Source organism: Oncorhynchus mykiss, chromosome 11, assembly GCF_013265735.2.
Source record: "Oncorhynchus mykiss isolate Arlee chromosome 11, USDA_OmykA_1.1, whole genome shotgun sequence".
Lineage (NCBI taxonomy): Eukaryota > Metazoa > Chordata > Actinopteri > Salmoniformes > Salmonidae > Oncorhynchus > Oncorhynchus mykiss.
This window is the reverse complement of record NC_048575.1, coordinates 51,985,090-52,001,587: the sequence shown is the minus strand read 5'-3', so window position 1 is coordinate 52,001,587 and position 16,498 is coordinate 51,985,090. Positions and strand designations below refer to the sequence as shown.

The 16,498-nt window shown below is 41.6% G+C and overlaps 1 protein-coding gene across 1 annotated transcript in view; it reads left to right on the top strand.

Moving 5' to 3' along the window:
* Positions 1-16,282, top strand: part of LOC110535056 (eIF-2-alpha kinase activator GCN1) — a 57,901-nt gene extending 41,619 nt beyond the window's left edge. Inside the window, exons 54-57 of the mRNA XM_036935737.1 lie at positions 441-589; positions 753-863; positions 13,113-13,334; positions 13,461-16,282. Of these exons, the coding sequence (XP_036791632.1) occupies positions 441-589; positions 753-863; positions 13,113-13,334; positions 13,461-13,586 (608 nt within the window). The 3' untranslated portion in view covers positions 13,587-16,282. The remainder of the gene's footprint in view (positions 1-440; positions 590-752; positions 864-13,112; positions 13,335-13,460) is intronic.
* Positions 16,283-16,498: the final 216 nt, after the last annotated feature.

Sequence of the window (16,498 nt, the reverse complement as noted above, 5' to 3'; positions counted from 1 at the left end):
CAACCTCACTGAGCTCGAGCTGTTTTGCAAGGAGGAATGGGAAAAAATGTCAGTCTCTCGATGTGCAAAACTGATAGAGACATACCCCAAGCGACTTACAGCTGTAATCGCAGCAAAAGGTGGCGCTACAAAGTATTAACTTAAGGGGGCTGAATAATTTTGCACGCCCAATTCTTCAGTTTTTGATTTGTTAAAAAAGTTTGAAATATCCAATAAATGTCGTTCCACTTCATGATTGTGTCCCACTTGTTGTTGATTCTTCACAAAAAAATACAGTTTTATATCTTTATGTTTGAAGCCTGAAATATGGCAAAAGGTCGCAAAGTTCAAGGGGGCCGAATACTTTCGCAAGGCACTGTAACTCTTGACTATCAAGACTATAATGTAGTAAGGAAAGACTTCTGTTTAATCTATGAAAAATGTTCCCGTTCTTCACCTAGCTGACATATCAGGAGTGGACTGGATGGTGCGTCATGGTCGCAGTATGACTCTGGCCATTGCAATCAAGTCTGCCCCTGAGCAGCTGTGTGTGGAGGAGTACAGTTCAACCGTGACGGAGGCCATCCTGGCCAGTGCCACCGCAGACAGGGTAGGAACTTCATACATCTGGTCAGATCTAAGTGGACACCGCTCCTTTTAGTTTACTCATTCTGTTCACCCAGACAGTGGAAGGATTGGCTCGTCAAGCACTACGCCAAACCATGCCTCTTTCTCCTCTCTGACTGAACACTGTGCACGGTCGACTCCTCCAGATCCCCATAGCTACCAGTGGGATCAGAGCCATGGGCTACCTGATGAGACATCATCTCAGAACCGAAGAAGGAAGTGGCTCATCACAGCGCATCATCTCACAGTTTGTGAAGGTGAGGCAGGGGGGTACTTTCTCAGGAGTAATCTGTTACGTCACCTTCCCCCCCTCAAATCAAGCGCAAATCAAGCAAATAGACATACCCAAAAGTAACTGCAATTCACGTGTAATTACATGATTCTGACATGCCAAAACATGGTATATTATGAGGTTATGAGAGGAGGAAATTATCAGAAGATAGGAGTTATAGTACAGAATACACAAGATTAAGCACACACTAACTTTTTTTATTTTGAAAGTCTTTCATTGACAAGCTATACAGTGCCTTGCGAAAGTATTCGGCCCCCTTGAACTTTGCGACCTTTGCCACATTTCAGGCTTCAAACATAAAGATATAAAACTGTATTTTTTTGTGAAGAATCAACAACAAGTGGGACACAATCATGAAGTGGAACGACATTTATTGGATATTTCAAACTTTTTTAACAAATCAAAAACTGAAAAATTGGGCGTGCAAAATTATTCAGCCCCTTTACTTTCAGTGCAGCAAACTCTCTCCAGAAGTTCAGTGAGGATCTCTGAATGATCCAATGTTGACCTAAATGACTAATGATGATAAATACAATCCACCTGTGTGTAATCAAGTCTCCGTATAAATGCACCTGCACTGTGATAGTCTCAGAGGTCCGTTAAAATCGCAGAGAGCATCATGAAGAACAAGGAACACACCAGGCAGGTCCGAGATACTGTTGTGAAGAAGTTTAAAGCCGGATTTGGATACAAAAAGATTTCCCAAGCTTTAAACATCCCAAGGAGCACTGTGCAAGCGATAATATTGAAATGGAAGGAGTATCAGACCACTGCAAATCTACCAAGACCTGGCCGTCCCTCTAAACTTTCAGCTCATACAAGGAGAAGACTGATCAGAGATGCAGCCAAGAGGCCCATGATCACTCTGGATGAACTGCAGAGATCTACAGCTGAGGTGGGAGACTCTGTCCATAGGACAACAATCAGTCGTATATTGCACAAATCTGGCCTTTATGGAAGAGTGGCAAGAAGAAAGCCATTTCTTAAAGATATCCATAAAAAGTGTTGTTTAAAGTTTGCCACAAGCCACCTGGGAGACACACCAAACATGTGGAAGAAGGTGCTCTGGTCAGATGAAACCAAAATTGAACTTTTTGGCAACAATGCAAAACGTTATGTTTGGCGTAAAAGCAACACAGCTCATCACCCTGAACACACCATCACCACTGTCAAACATGGTGGTGGCAGCATCATGGTTTGGGCCTGCTTTTCTTCAGCAGGGACAGGGAAGATGGTTAAAATTGATGGGAAGATGGATGGAGCCAAATACAGGACCATTCTGGAAGAAAACCTGATGGAGTCTGCAAAAGACCTAAAACTGGGACGGAGATTTGTCTTCCAACAAGACAATGATCCAAAACATAAAGCAAAATCTACAATGGAATGGTTCAAAAATAAACATATCCAGGTGTTAGAATAGCCAAGTCAAAGTCCAGACCTGAATCAAATCGAGAATCTGTGGAAAGAACTGAAAACTGCTGTTCACAAATGCTCTCCATCCAACCTCACTGAGCTCGAGCTGTTTTGCAAGGAGGAATGGGAAAAAATTTCAGTCTCTCGATGTGCAAAACTGATAGAGGTTTTTGATTTGTTAAAAAAGTTTGAAATATCCAATAAACGTCGTTCCACTTCATGATTGTGTCCCACTTGTTGTTGATTCTTCACAAAAAAAATAAGTTTTATATCTTTATGTTTGAAGCCTGAAATGTGGCAAAAGGTCTCAAAGTTCAAGGGGGCCGAATACTTTCGCAAGGCACTGTAAGTGAATTATTTATGCCCAGAGCTGGAAACACATCAGATGGCTTCCACAACAAGTGAACAATATCAGAAGAAAGAAAATGGGTTTGATAGACCTAACAACTAGAAATGGGCAGATGTTATAGTAAGTGGTGTCAGGTGTGGTCACGTGACGTTTCCAAGTGTCCCTAAACCTCTCCAAAGTGGCATATGTCTGTAAATGAGGTAATTCCAGTGCTATTACATATTTGCAATCACTAAATGGTATTTGTTCAGTATAAAAACACAATTTTTACCATATCTACCTCACTCAAACATTGTGGTGGTATAGGGTATCCAGGGTACATTCAAGTGTCCTTTCAACCTCTCCAAAGTGTCCAAATGTGGTAATTGCACTATTTTTGCACACTGGATGTACCTAAAAGCTATTGTTCACTATAACTAAGTTTCTACAACACCAACCTCAAACATTGTGGTGGTGTCGTGGTTCTTACAGGGGATATCTAAGTGTTTTTTCAACCTCTCCAAAGTGCCTGAACGTTTAGCCTAGGCATATCCAACGTATTGGTCCCACATACAAATTAACTGTTTACAAAAACAATATTAAGCAACAGATATACAGTACCAGTCAAAAGTTTAGCACACCTACTCATTCAATGTTTTTTCTTTATTTTGACTATTGTAGAATAATAGTGAAGACATCAAAACTATGAAATAACACATTGAATCATGTAGAAACCAAAAAGGTGTTAAACAAATCAAAATATATTTCAGATTATTTTAAGTAGCCACCCTTTGCCTTGACAGATTTGCACACTCTTGGATTTCTCTCAACCAGCTTCACCTGGAATGCTTTTCCAACCGTCTTGAAGGAGTTCCCACATTTGCTGAGCACTTGTTGGCTGCTTTTCCTTCACTCTGCAGTCCAACTCATCCCAAACCATCTCAATTGTGTTGAGGTCTGGTGATTGTGGAGACCTGGTCATCTGATGCAGCACTCATCACGCTCCTTCTTGGTCAAATAGCCCTTACACAGCCTGGAGGTGTGTTGGGTCATTGTCCTGTTGAAAAACAAATGATAGTCCCATTAAGCTTCAAACCAGATGGGATGGCGTATCGCTGCAGAATTCTGTGGTAGCCATGCTGGTTAAGTGTGCCTTAAATTCTAAATATAATCACAGTGTCACCAGCAAAGCACCATCACCTCCATGCTTCACGGTGGGAACCACACATGCGGAGATCATCCATTCACCTACTCTCTGTCTCACAAAGACAGAGGTTGGAACCAAAAATCTCAAATTTGGACTCATCAGACCAAAGGACAGATTTCCACTGTTCTGATGTCCATTACTTGTTTCTTGGCCCAAGCAAGTCTTCTTCTTATTAGTGTCCTTTAGTAGTGGTTTCTTTGCAGCAATTAGACCATGAAGGCCTGATTCACGCAGTCTCCTCCTCGATTAGGTTGAGATGTGTCTGTTACTTGAACTCTGAAGCATTTTAATTGTGATGCAATTTCTGTAGCTGGGAGCTCTAATTAACTTCTCTCCAGCAGAGGTAACTCTGAGTCTTCCTTTCCTGTGGCGGTCCTCATGAGAGCCAGTTTCATTATAGCACTTGATGGTTTTTGTAACTGCACTTGAAGAAACTTTCAAAGTTCTTGACATTTTCATTGACTGACCTTCATGTCTTAAAGTAATGATGGACTATCGTTTCCCTGCTTATTTGAGCTGTTGTTTCCATAATATGGACTTGGCCTTTTACCAAATAAGGCTATTCTGTATACCACCCCTACCTTGTCACAACACAACTGATTGGCTCAAATGCATTAAAAAGGAAAGAAATTCCACATTCACTTTTAACAAGGCACACCTGTTAATTGAAATTCATTCCAGGTGACTACCTCATGAAGCTGGTTGAGAGAATGCCAAGAGTGCAAAGCTGTCAAGGCAAAGGGTAGCTATTTTGAAGAATCTCAATTATAAAATATATTTAACACTTTTTTGGTTACTACATGATTCAATGTGTTATTTCATAGTTTTGATGTCTTCACTATTATTCTACAATAGTCAAAATAAAGAAAAACCATTGAATGAGTAGGTGTGCTAAACTTTTGACTGGTGCTGTACATAAGATGTTTTTTAAATATTTTTTTTATCAAACACACTTGGTTACACACCTGTCCTTCACTAAGAAAGGTGCAAAAATAGAAATAAGCTGAACTATTTACAAATGGCATTCGTGTTCGTTTTACATCCCATCCCATGATTAGATTTCACTTTCCCCGTAGCTTATGCATGTCGTTTTTATTTGATTTATTTCACCTTTATTTAACCAGGTAGGCCAGTTGAGAACAAGTTCTCATTTACAACTTTGACCTGGCCAAGATAAAGCAAAGCAGTGTGACAAAAACAACACAGAGTTACACATGGGATAGACAAACGTACAGTCAATAACACAATAGAAACATCTATATACAGTGTGTGCAAATGTAGTAAGATTAGGGAGGTAAGGCAATAAATAAGTCGTGATAGTCTTTGAAGCAGTCCCTCTCTGCCAGGAAACAAAAAGCAAACTGGCCTTTCGGGCAGAAGATCAGTCATTTAACCCCCCCCCCCCCCCCCCCCCCCCGAGTATTTTGTGCAATTCTTGCAGTTCATCCTTTTGTCTTTTGGTATGTGTGTTGGATAGTGGCGCTCACCTTGAGTGGGGTGTCTTGTGATGGTTGTGAGGTTGCTTTGGGCCCCCAGAGAGGGGTTTGACCTTGTGCTTTGGCCTTCTACTTGTGGAGAGTGAAAGGATTTACTGTAGGAATGTCCATAAAGTGGTAAAAAATAAGTATTATACCACTTCCTGGTCTTGTGGAGGACCTGGTAGTATCCTGGTAGTATCTTATCAGATAGGTTGACATCCCCCCCATGCTGGCCTTGTAGTTCTTCACAGGAATGGGGTCATTCTTCACTTTTCACCATCCTTGAGACATGGTTGTTATTGAATGCCTTATGATGTGTGGTGAGCATGGTTACTTCCCTAGTGTCCTTCCATTTCACAAAAAGCAGCTTGGTAGTCCTGATCCAACCTATGCTCCTCCTCCGCTGTCTTTGTCATGTCGTTTACCTTGGTTTTGGGGAAACCGATTCTGTTAGGACGAATGGTGCCACAAGCCCCTATTTTCTCTTTCAAGAGGTCTATGAAAAGTGGATGTAGAACCATCAGACGGGTGATTGACATAGGGGGGGGCACTGGTTGGGGAAGGGTTGCTCTCAAACGTCATCAAAATCCTCTGCATCCTCCACTCTGAAGTACAGTTGACTAAATTTACTAAATGACATTACTGTAAAGTAAAAACACCAGTGGCTCACATAGGTGTACTGCACACACACAATGCAAACAATAACACTTAAGAGAGAAAGGCAGAGGAGTCAACCACAAATGAACAATGGGAGTGAGAGTGCAGTGGTCTCAAGTTACAAGATGGCACGTAGAACAGCAAACAGTGAACTAATATGAAACATAGACAATAACTACTTTGGAATTATATAACATTGAAATGACTTGTTATGTAGGCCTATGTAAACTAAATCCAAAGCACAAAAAGCAGATTACTTGTAAAAAATGAAATGCAAACATTAAATTAGCTATATAAAGTAGAGGTCGACCGACTAATCGGCATTTCAAGTTTTCGTAACAATCGGTAATCATCATTTTTGGATTACATTGCACTCCACGAGGAGACTGCGTGGCAGGCTGACCACCTGTTACACGAGTGCAGCAAGGAGCCAAGGTAAGTTGCTAGCTAGCATTAAACTTAACTTATAAAAAACTACCAATCTTAACATAATCACTAGTTAACTACACATGTTTGATGATATTACTAGTTTAACTAGCTTGTCCTGCGTTGCAAATAATCAATGCGGTGCCTGTTAATTTATCATCAAATCACAGCCTACTTCGCCAAACGGGTGATGATTTAACAAGCGCATTCGCGAAAAAAGCACTGTCGTTGCACCAATGTACCTAACCATAAACAGCAATGCCTTTCTTAAAAATCAATATACAAGTATATTCTTTAAACCTGCATATTTAGTTAAAAGAAATTCATGTTAGCAGGCAATATTAACTAGGGACATTGTCTCACTTCTCTTGCGATCTGTGCAAGCAGAGTCAGGGTATATGCAGCAGTTTGACCCTCCTGGCTCGTTGCGAACTGTGTGAAGACCATTTCTTCCTAACAAAGACCATAATGCACTTTCCTGTGTTTGCCAGCAGCTCTTCGCAATGCTTGAAGCACAGCGCTGTTTATTACTTCAAGCCTATCAACTCGCGATATTAGGCTGGCAATACTATAGTGCCTAGAAGAACATCCAATGTTCAAAGGTATATGAAATACAAATGGTATAGAGAGAAAGTCCTATAATTCCTATAATAACAATAACCTAAACCTTCTTAAGTGGGAATATTGAAGACTCATGTTAAAAGGAACCACCAGCTTTCATATGTTCTCATGTTCTGAGCAAGGAATATATTAAACATTAGCTTTTTTACATGGCACATATTGCACTTTTACTTTCTTCTCCAACTGTGTTTTTGCATTATTTAAACCAAATTGAACACGTTTCATTATTTATTTGAGACTAAATTGATGTATTATGTTAAGTTAAAATAAGTGTTCATTCAGTATTGTTGTAATATACACTGCTCAAAAAAATAAAGGGAACACTTAAACAACACAATGTAACTCCAAGTCAATCCCACTTCTGTGAAATCAAACTGTCCACTTAGGAAGCAACACTGATTGACAATAAATTTCACATGCTGTTGTGCAAATGGAATAGACAACAGGTGGAAATTATAGGCAATTAGCAAGACACTCCCAATTTATTTTTATTTATTTCACCTTTATTTAACCAGGTAGGCTAGTTGAGAACAAGTTCTCATTTGCAACTGTGACCTGGCCAAGATAAAGCATAGCAGTGTGAACAGACAACACAGAGTTACACATGGAGTAAACAATTAACAAGTCAATAATACAGTAGAAAAAAGGAGAGTCTATATACATTGTGTGCAAAAGGCATGAGGAGGTAGGCGAATAATTACAATTTTGCAGATTATAACACTGGAGTGATAAATGATCAGATGGTCATGTACAGGTAGATAGATATATTGGTGTGCAAAAGAGCATAAATAAAATAAATAAAAACAGTATGGGGATGAGGTAGGTAAAAATGGGTGGGCTATTTACCGATAGACTATATACAGCTGCAGCGATCGGTTAGCTGCTCAGATAGCAGATGTTTGAAGTTGGTGAGGGAGATAAAAGTCTCAAACTTCAGCGATTTTTGCAATTCGTTCCAGTCACAGGCAGCAGAGAACTGGAACGAAAGGCGGCCAAATGAGGTGTTGGCTTTAGGGATGATCAGTGAGATACACCTGCCCGTGTTACGGGTGGGTGTTGCCATCGTGACCAGTGAACTGAGATAAGGCGGAGCTTTACCTAGCATGGACTTGTAGATGACCTGGAGCCAGTGGGTCTGTCGACGAATATGTAGCGAGGGCCAGCCGACTAGAGCATACAGGTCGCAGTGGTGGGTGGTATAATGTATAATGGAGTGGTTCTGCAGGTGGGGACCACAGACCACTTCTCAGTTCCTATGCTTCCTGGCTGATGTTTTGGTCACTTTTGAATGTTGGCGGTGCTTTCACTCTAGTGGTAGCATGAGACGGAGTCTACAACCCACACAAGTGGCTCAGGTAGTGCAGCTCATCCAGGATGGCACATCAATGCGAGCTATGGCAAGAAGATTTGCTGTGTCTGTCAGCGTAGTGTCCAGAGCATGGAGGCGCTACCAGGAGACAGGCCAGTACATCAGGAGACGTGGAGGAGGCCGTAGGAGGGCAACAACCCAGCAGTTGGACCGCTACTTCCGCCTTTGTGCAAGGAGGAGCACTGCCAGAGCCCTGCAAAATGACCTCCAGCAGGCCACAAATGTGCATGTTTCTGCTCAAACGGTCAGAAACAGACTCCATGAGGGTGGTATGAGGGCCCGACGTCCACAGGTGGGGGTTGTGCTTACAGCCCAACACCGTGCAGGACGTTTGGCATTTGCCAGAGAACACCAAGTTTGGCAAATTCGCCACTGGCGCCCTGTGCTCTTCACAGATGAAAGCAGGTTCACACTGAGCACGTGACAGAGTCTGGAGATGCTGTGGAGAACGTTCTGCTGCCTGCAACATCCTCCAGCATGACCGGTTTGGCGGTGGGTCAGTCATGGTGTGGTATTTCATGGTATTTCTTTGGGGGGGGCCGTACAGCCCTCCATGTGCTCGCCAGAGGTAGCCTGACTACCATTAGGTACCGAGATGAGATCCTCAGACCCCTTGTGAGACCATATGCTGGTGCGGTTGGCCCTGGGTTCCTCCTAATGCAAGACCTCATGTGGCTGGAGTGTGTCAGCAGTTCCTGCAAGAGGAAGGCATTGATGCAATGGACTGGCCTGACCGTTCCCCAGACCTGAATCCAATTGAGCACATCTAGGACATCAAATCAAAATCAAATCAAATTTATTTATATAGCCCTTCGTACATCAGCTGATATCTCAAAGTGCTGTACAGAAACCCAGCCTAAAACCCCAAACAGCAAGCAATGCAGGTGTAGAAGCACAGTGGCTAGGAAAAACTCCCTAGAAAGGCCAAAACCTAAGAACCTAGGACATCATGTCTCGCTCCATCCACCAATGCCACGTTGCACCACAGACTGTCCAGGAGTTGGCGGATGCTTTAGTCTTGGCCTGGGAGGAGATCCCTCAGGAGACCATCCGCCACCTCATCAGGAGCATGCCCAGGCGTTGAAGGGAGGTCATACAGGCACGTGGAGGCCACACACACTACTGAGCCTCATTTTGACTTGTTTTAAGGACATTACATCAATGTTGGATCAGCATGTAGTGTGGTTTTCCAACCTCTCTGGTACCAGTGGGACGGTAGCGTCCCACCTCGACAACAGCAAGTGAAATTGCAGGGCGCCAAATTGAAAACAACAGAAATCCCATAATTAAAATTCCTCAAACATATAAGTATTATACACCATTGTAAAGATAGACTTCTTGTAAATCAAACCACAGTGTCCAATTTCAAAAAGGCTTTACGGCGAAAGCACACCAAACGATTATGTTTGGTCAGTGCCTAGTCACAGAAAACCATACAGCCATTTTCCAGCCAAGGAGAGGGCTCACAAAAGTCAGAAATAGCGATTAAGTTAATCACTAACCTTTGATGATCTTCATCAGATGGCACTCACAGGACTTCATGTTACACAATAAATGTGTGTTTTGTTCGATAAAGTTAATCTTTACGTCCAAAAACCTCAGTTGAAATTGGCGCGTTATGTACAGTAATCATTGTCTCAAACAAACATCCGGTGAAATTTGTGTCACATCAAATTACAGAAATACTTATCATAAACATTGATGAAAAATACATTTTTTACACGTAGGATTAAAGATAAACGTCTTTTTGGGGGGAAAATAACGTTCCCAAAGTAAACGGCCTATTTCTCAGGACCAGATGCTAGAATATGCATATAATTGACAGCTTATGATAGAAAACACTCTAAAGTTTCCAAAACTGTAAAAATATTGTCTGTGAGTATAACAGAACTGATATTGCAGGCGAAAGCCTAAGAAAAATCCAATCAGGATGTGACTCATGTTTTGAAACCGTTGTATTCCTATGCACCCCTATTGGCCATTGAAAGGGATATCAACCAGATTCCTTTTTCTACGTATTCCCGAAGGTGTCTTACAGCATTTTGACGTAGTTTCACGCCTTTATGTTGAAGAATGAGTGTAAACGACTACATTGCATAAGTGGCCAGCTGAGGGCTCTCAAGAGTGATTCTTGCGTAAAAGACAGAGGTAGTCATTTTTCCTCTCGCTCCTACTGAAATGCCAATTGTCCCGGTTGATATATTATCGAAGAGATATTTGAAAAACACCTTGAGGTTTGAATATAAAAAATGTCTGCCATGTTTCTGTCGATATTATGTATATAATTTGGAATTTTGTTCGGCGTTGTCGTGACCGCTATTTCCGGTGGATTTCCCAACATAACATGACCAACAAACGGAGGTATTTTGGGTATAAAAATAATCTTTATGGAACAAAAGGAACATTTGCTGTCTAACTGGGAGTCTCGTGAGTGAAAACATCCGAAGCTCATCAAAGGTAAACGGTTAATTTGATTGCTTTTCTGATTTTCGTTACCAAGCTTCCTGCTGCTAGCTGGACATAATGCTATGCTAGGCTATCGATAAACTTACACAAACGCTTGTCTTGCTTTGGCTGTAAAGCATAATTTCAGAATCTGAGATGACAGGGTGATTAACAAAAGGCTAAACTGTGTTTCACTATATTTCACTTGTGATTTCATGAATATGAATATTTTCTAGTAATATTTTTTGACCGTTGCGCTATGCTAATTAGTGTAGTTGATGACAATTCTCCCGGATCCGGGATGGGTAGTTCCAAGAGGTTAATTAATTAAGAGGCTCCTCTGTCCTCCACTCGTTACCTGTATTAATGGCACCTGTTTGAACTTGTTATCAGTATAAAAGACACCTGTCCACAACCTCAAACAGTCACACTCCAAACTCCACTATGGCCAAGACCAAAGAGCTGTCAAAGGACACCAGAAACAGAATTGTAGACCTGCACCAGACTGGGAAGACTGAATCTGCAAAAGGTTAGCAGCTTGGTTTGAAGAAATCAACTGTGGGAGCAATTATTAGGAAATGGAAGACATACAAGACCACTGATAATCTCCCTCGATCTGGGGCTCCACGCAAGATCTCACCCCGTGGGGTCAAAATGATCACAAGAACTGTGAGCAAAAATCCCAGAACCACACGGGGGGGGGGGGGGGGGGGGGGCTAGTGAATGATCTGCAGAGAGCTGGGACCAAAGTAACAAAGCCTACCATCAGTAACACACTACGCCGCCAGGGACTCAAATCCTGCAGTGCCAGACGTGTCCCCCTGCTTAAGCCAGTACATGTCCAGGCTCGTCTGAAGTTTGCTAGAGAGCATTTGGATGATCCAGAAGAAGATTGGGAGAATGTCATATGGTCAGATGAAACCAAAATATAACTTTTTGGTAAAAACTCAACTCGTCGTGTTTGGAGGACAAAGAATGCTGAGTTGCATCCAAAGAACACCATACCTACTGTGAAGCATGGGGGTGGAAACATCATGCTTTGGGGCTGTTTTTCTGCAAAGGGACCAGGATGACTGATCCGTGTAAAGGAAAGAATGAATGGTGCCATGTATCGTGAGATTTTGAGTGAAAACCTCCTTCCATCAGCAAGGGCATTGAAGATTAAACGTGGCTGGGTCATTCAGCATGACAATGATCCCAAACACGCCGCCCGGGCAACGAAGGAGTGGCTTCGTAAGAAGCATTTCAAGGTCCTGGAGTGGCCTAGCCAGTCTCCAAATCTCAACCTCATAAAAAATCTTTGGAGGGAGTTGAAAGTCCGTGTTGCCCAGCAACAGCCCCAAAACATCACTGCTCTAGAGGAGATCTGCATGGAGGAATGGGCCAAAATACCAGCAACAGTGTGTGAAAACCTTGTGAAGACTTACAGAAAACGTTTGACCTCTGTCATTGCCAACAAAGGGAATATAACAAAGTATTGAGATAAACTTTTGTTATAGACCAAATACTTATTTTCCACCATAATTTGCAAATAAATTCATAAAAAATCCTACAATGTGATTTTCTGGATTTTTTTCCCCTCATTTTGTCTGTCATAGTTGAAGTGTACCTATGATGAAAATACAGGCCTCTCTCATCTTTTTAAGTGGGAGAACTTGCACAATTGGTGGCTGACTAAATACTTTTTTGCCCCACTATATATGCATATCCTAGCTTCTGGGCCTGAGTAGCAGGTAGTTTCATTTGGGCACGCTTTTCATCCAAAATTTCGAATGCTGCCATTTTGACTCTCTGTGCTGGTGGTCAATAATGGTAGGTCACAGGCAGACAAATAACACATCCTTATGATCTGTGGAGTCCCGGCTTTCGGTGGGTATCAATGTATTCCGTGTTTATTTAGTTTATGCTTCACGATGCTAACCGGAATGTAGGTAGCAGCCACCTTGAAATTAGGTCATTGCCTCGGCCTGCCCTTATACATTCATATGCCCATATATGGTAGTAAGTCACAACAAATATAAAGGCACAGATCAATAGCCAAGATTATCAGCTTTCTGCAGACACCCTGCTTTTGCAGATAGGGGCTACCGTTCTCATACCAGACTGAATTGAATAAAATGCAATCTAATAGGGTCCCCAAATATGGGGACTTTACATTTAAGAGGTTTAAGCACCGTGGCTGCATGGGTATGGACAAATGTAAGAAATAAGAACACTGACAGTGCTTCTCTAATTTGTCAGTAACCTCTCCCCTGTCATTTCCCCTACAGTGTCTCCAGAACCAGTCCAGTGACATCAGGCTGGTGTCGGAGCGGGTGCTGTGGTGGGTGTTTAAAGACGAGGCCACGCCCTCCCTGGAGCCCGCCCTCATCAAGCCGCTGGTGAAGAGCCTGCTGGACAACACCAAGGACAAGAACACCAGCGTCAGAGCCCAGAGCGAACACACCATTGTCAGCCTGCTCCGACTGCGTCAGGGAGAGCAGACCATGCAAGTCAGTGACAAACACACTTGCACAAATAAACAGTCGCAATACTCATTATAAAGAAGATAATACTTGGCCTGATGGATTTGAGTTGTGCGTGCATTCACAATACAATCTGTTATGTTTGTCTTTCAGAGCGTCAGTGCCATTCTTGACTCCGCTAGTAATGAGCTGCTGTCTGACTGTCACCGCCGCTCCCTGAAGAAGATCTCCAGCCTTCCAGACTCTAACGAAGAGATTGACGACACCATCCTCACGTGATGGACAGGATTTAACCCCGTTTAAAAAAATCCATACTGTTGCTCTTGTACTCAGAAAAGACCTCAACAGCAATCAAGAGAACCTTAGCTGTTATGTCTAACAAATACATACAACTATGGAGAGAACCCTCACACACGCATACATCCCGAATAACTCCATGGACCAAGGATGAGTATGAACACTCACTTTCCTTCATATTCCCACTCTTTGGACAATTTCATTTCTTGTTTAAGTGGCTCTATAAACATTTATAACATTGGTTCTCTCTCACAAAGTGTAGGTAAAAGTCCTGTTAGCTCACTGCATAAATAAAGTAATTTGTGCCAATTCCCTTTTGACATTTAAATGTGTATTCAATGTCCCTCTTATTTTATTGAATTTATTTAGAGCATCACTGACACCAGTAACAAAGCAGCAATTCAATTTATACCCCTGCCTTTCCGCTGTTTTATCCCTCTTTGCTTTTGTGTGTGGGAGGGTTGTGTGGGGAAAGCAACCAGTTATCTTTAGGATAAAGTTGATATTCTTATCAATATTAGTTGTAAAAAGAAATCAAATAAAACTTGATTTTATAATGGTTGACAATCTGAATTAACTTTATTTTTGGCACCCTGTCACTGAACTTGGCTTTTTGCCTTGATACACAAAATTTCAGTCAGTCCAGGGCCTGGTGTCCTAAAAGCATCTTAAGGTTAAGTTAATCATTAGAATATTGTTCTAACGATAAACTTAACCATAAGATGCTTTTGGGAAATCGGGCCCTGAGCAGGGGTGTCAAACTCATTCCATGGAGAGTCGCGTGTCTGCTGGTTTTTCCTTTCAATTAAGACCTAGACAACCCGGGTGAGGGGAGTTCCTTACAGATTAGTGACCTTCATTCATCAATCAAGCATAAGGGAGGAGCGAAAACCTGCAGACACCCAGCCCACCATGGAATGAGTTTGACACGTGGTGTAGAGTTATACGAATGGAAAAGTGCCAACCTGAAGTCAACAGCACCTTGAATCTACGAAACTGGGCCCTGGTCAAGGGTGTACGGTTATTCACAGAGGTAAAAACAGTTTCAGGTTGGATATTCACACTTTCAAACTTCAATACCTTTCAAACCACTTGAGCCACAGACTTAAAATAAGTGTCATGATGGAAAATTTGCACAGGTCTTATTTTCATGATTTCTATATTAATTTGCTTTCCAAAGCTAATAAACATTTGGAAATGTGAACAGCATTTTGTATTCCTAGTTGAATTAGTTAGGGAGCGTAAACAAAGTACCAACTTTTTTTTACATTTGAATTTCAATAGCTCCTTGGTCATGTGACCTGACCTCAAGGTTCAGAATGTACACTCAGTGGGCCTACACATTGCACACCCTTTAGTTGGTCCATTTTCGTCTCGCACGTTTTACATGAATTTTTCAAACTTTCTAATTTCAATAGCTCATTGGTCATGTGACCTACCGGACTCAAACAAGGTTCAGAATGTCCACTGACTACCCTTCTATATTGCACACCCTTTAGTTTGTCCATTTTCATCTCACGTGATTATGGTGATGCCATTTGTTTCCCTTTCTGTGATGATTTCAGCCTGCCAATTTGTTGATTTCAGTCCTATTTGATGGTAAAGTTCATACTTTCCCTTTAGGATATGAAGGGGGCCATTCAATCTTTTCATGTTGATATCTGTAGAGGTACAGATGACCCTGAACATGTGGCAAAAGGAATTTAGAAAATTGCCTGCACAGAAGCAGAGTTAGAGCTTAACCTGTAAACCCATGTTATCCTTAGGGAGAAACTCGGATGTGTCAAACTGTATAAACCGGCGGGTGCAACTAGAATAACTGATGACCCCAGTTCTTTTTTGACTTCCTGGAAGACCAGGCCTTGGGGGGCGACCTGAGGCCGTCTGCCTATTTTAATAACACCCGCGGACGTCTAGTAACTGGCCATCCATTTGCCATATGGAAATGTAAAAAATTGCATGTAAAATCATGTGAGGGGGAAATGGACAAACTAAAGTACAATGTGTAGGCTCACTGAGTGTACATTCTGAACCATGTTTGAGGTCAGTAGACCTCGTGACCAAGGAGCTATTGAACTTCTAAAGTTGACTAAATTAATGTAAAATCGTATGAGAGGAAAATTGATAAACTAAAGGGTGTGCAATATAGAAGGGTCGTCAGTGGACATTCTGAACCTTGTTTGAGTCCAGTAGGTCACATGACCAAGTAGCTATTGAAATGTGTAAGTTAGAAAACCTCATGTAAAATCTCATGAGATGCAAATGAACAAAAGAAAAGGGTGTGGAATATATAAATATTGTCAGTGGACATTCTGAAACCAGTTTGAGGGTTTTAGGTCACATGACTAGAGAGCTATTGAAATGTGAAACTATGAAAAACAAAGAAAAATGATTGTAAAATCACCTGAGATTAAAATGGATGAATTTAAGGGTGTGCGATTATATATTGCTAGTGAGTGGGTGTTCTGTAAGTAGTTTGAGGGTTGTAGGTCATAAGACTAAGGAGCTATTGAAGATTGAAACTTTTAAAAATTCATGTAAAATGAGATGTAAATGGACAAACAAAAGGGTGTGCAATGTGTAGGCCCATTAAGTGTGCATTATGAACCTTGTTTGAGGTGTGTAGGTCACATGACCAAGGTGCTATTGAATTTCAAAAATTAAAATGAATAATTTAATATGGTGCAAAGAAAAGGTGTGTTTTTATTTTATTTATTTTTTATTTCACCTTTATTTAACCAGGTAGGCTAGTTGAGAACAAGTTCTCATTTGCAACTGCGACCTGGCCAAGATAAAGCATAGCAGTGTGAGCAGACAACACAGAGTTACACATGGAGTAAACAATTAACAAGTCAATAACACAGTAGAAAACAAAGGGGGAGTCTATATACAAT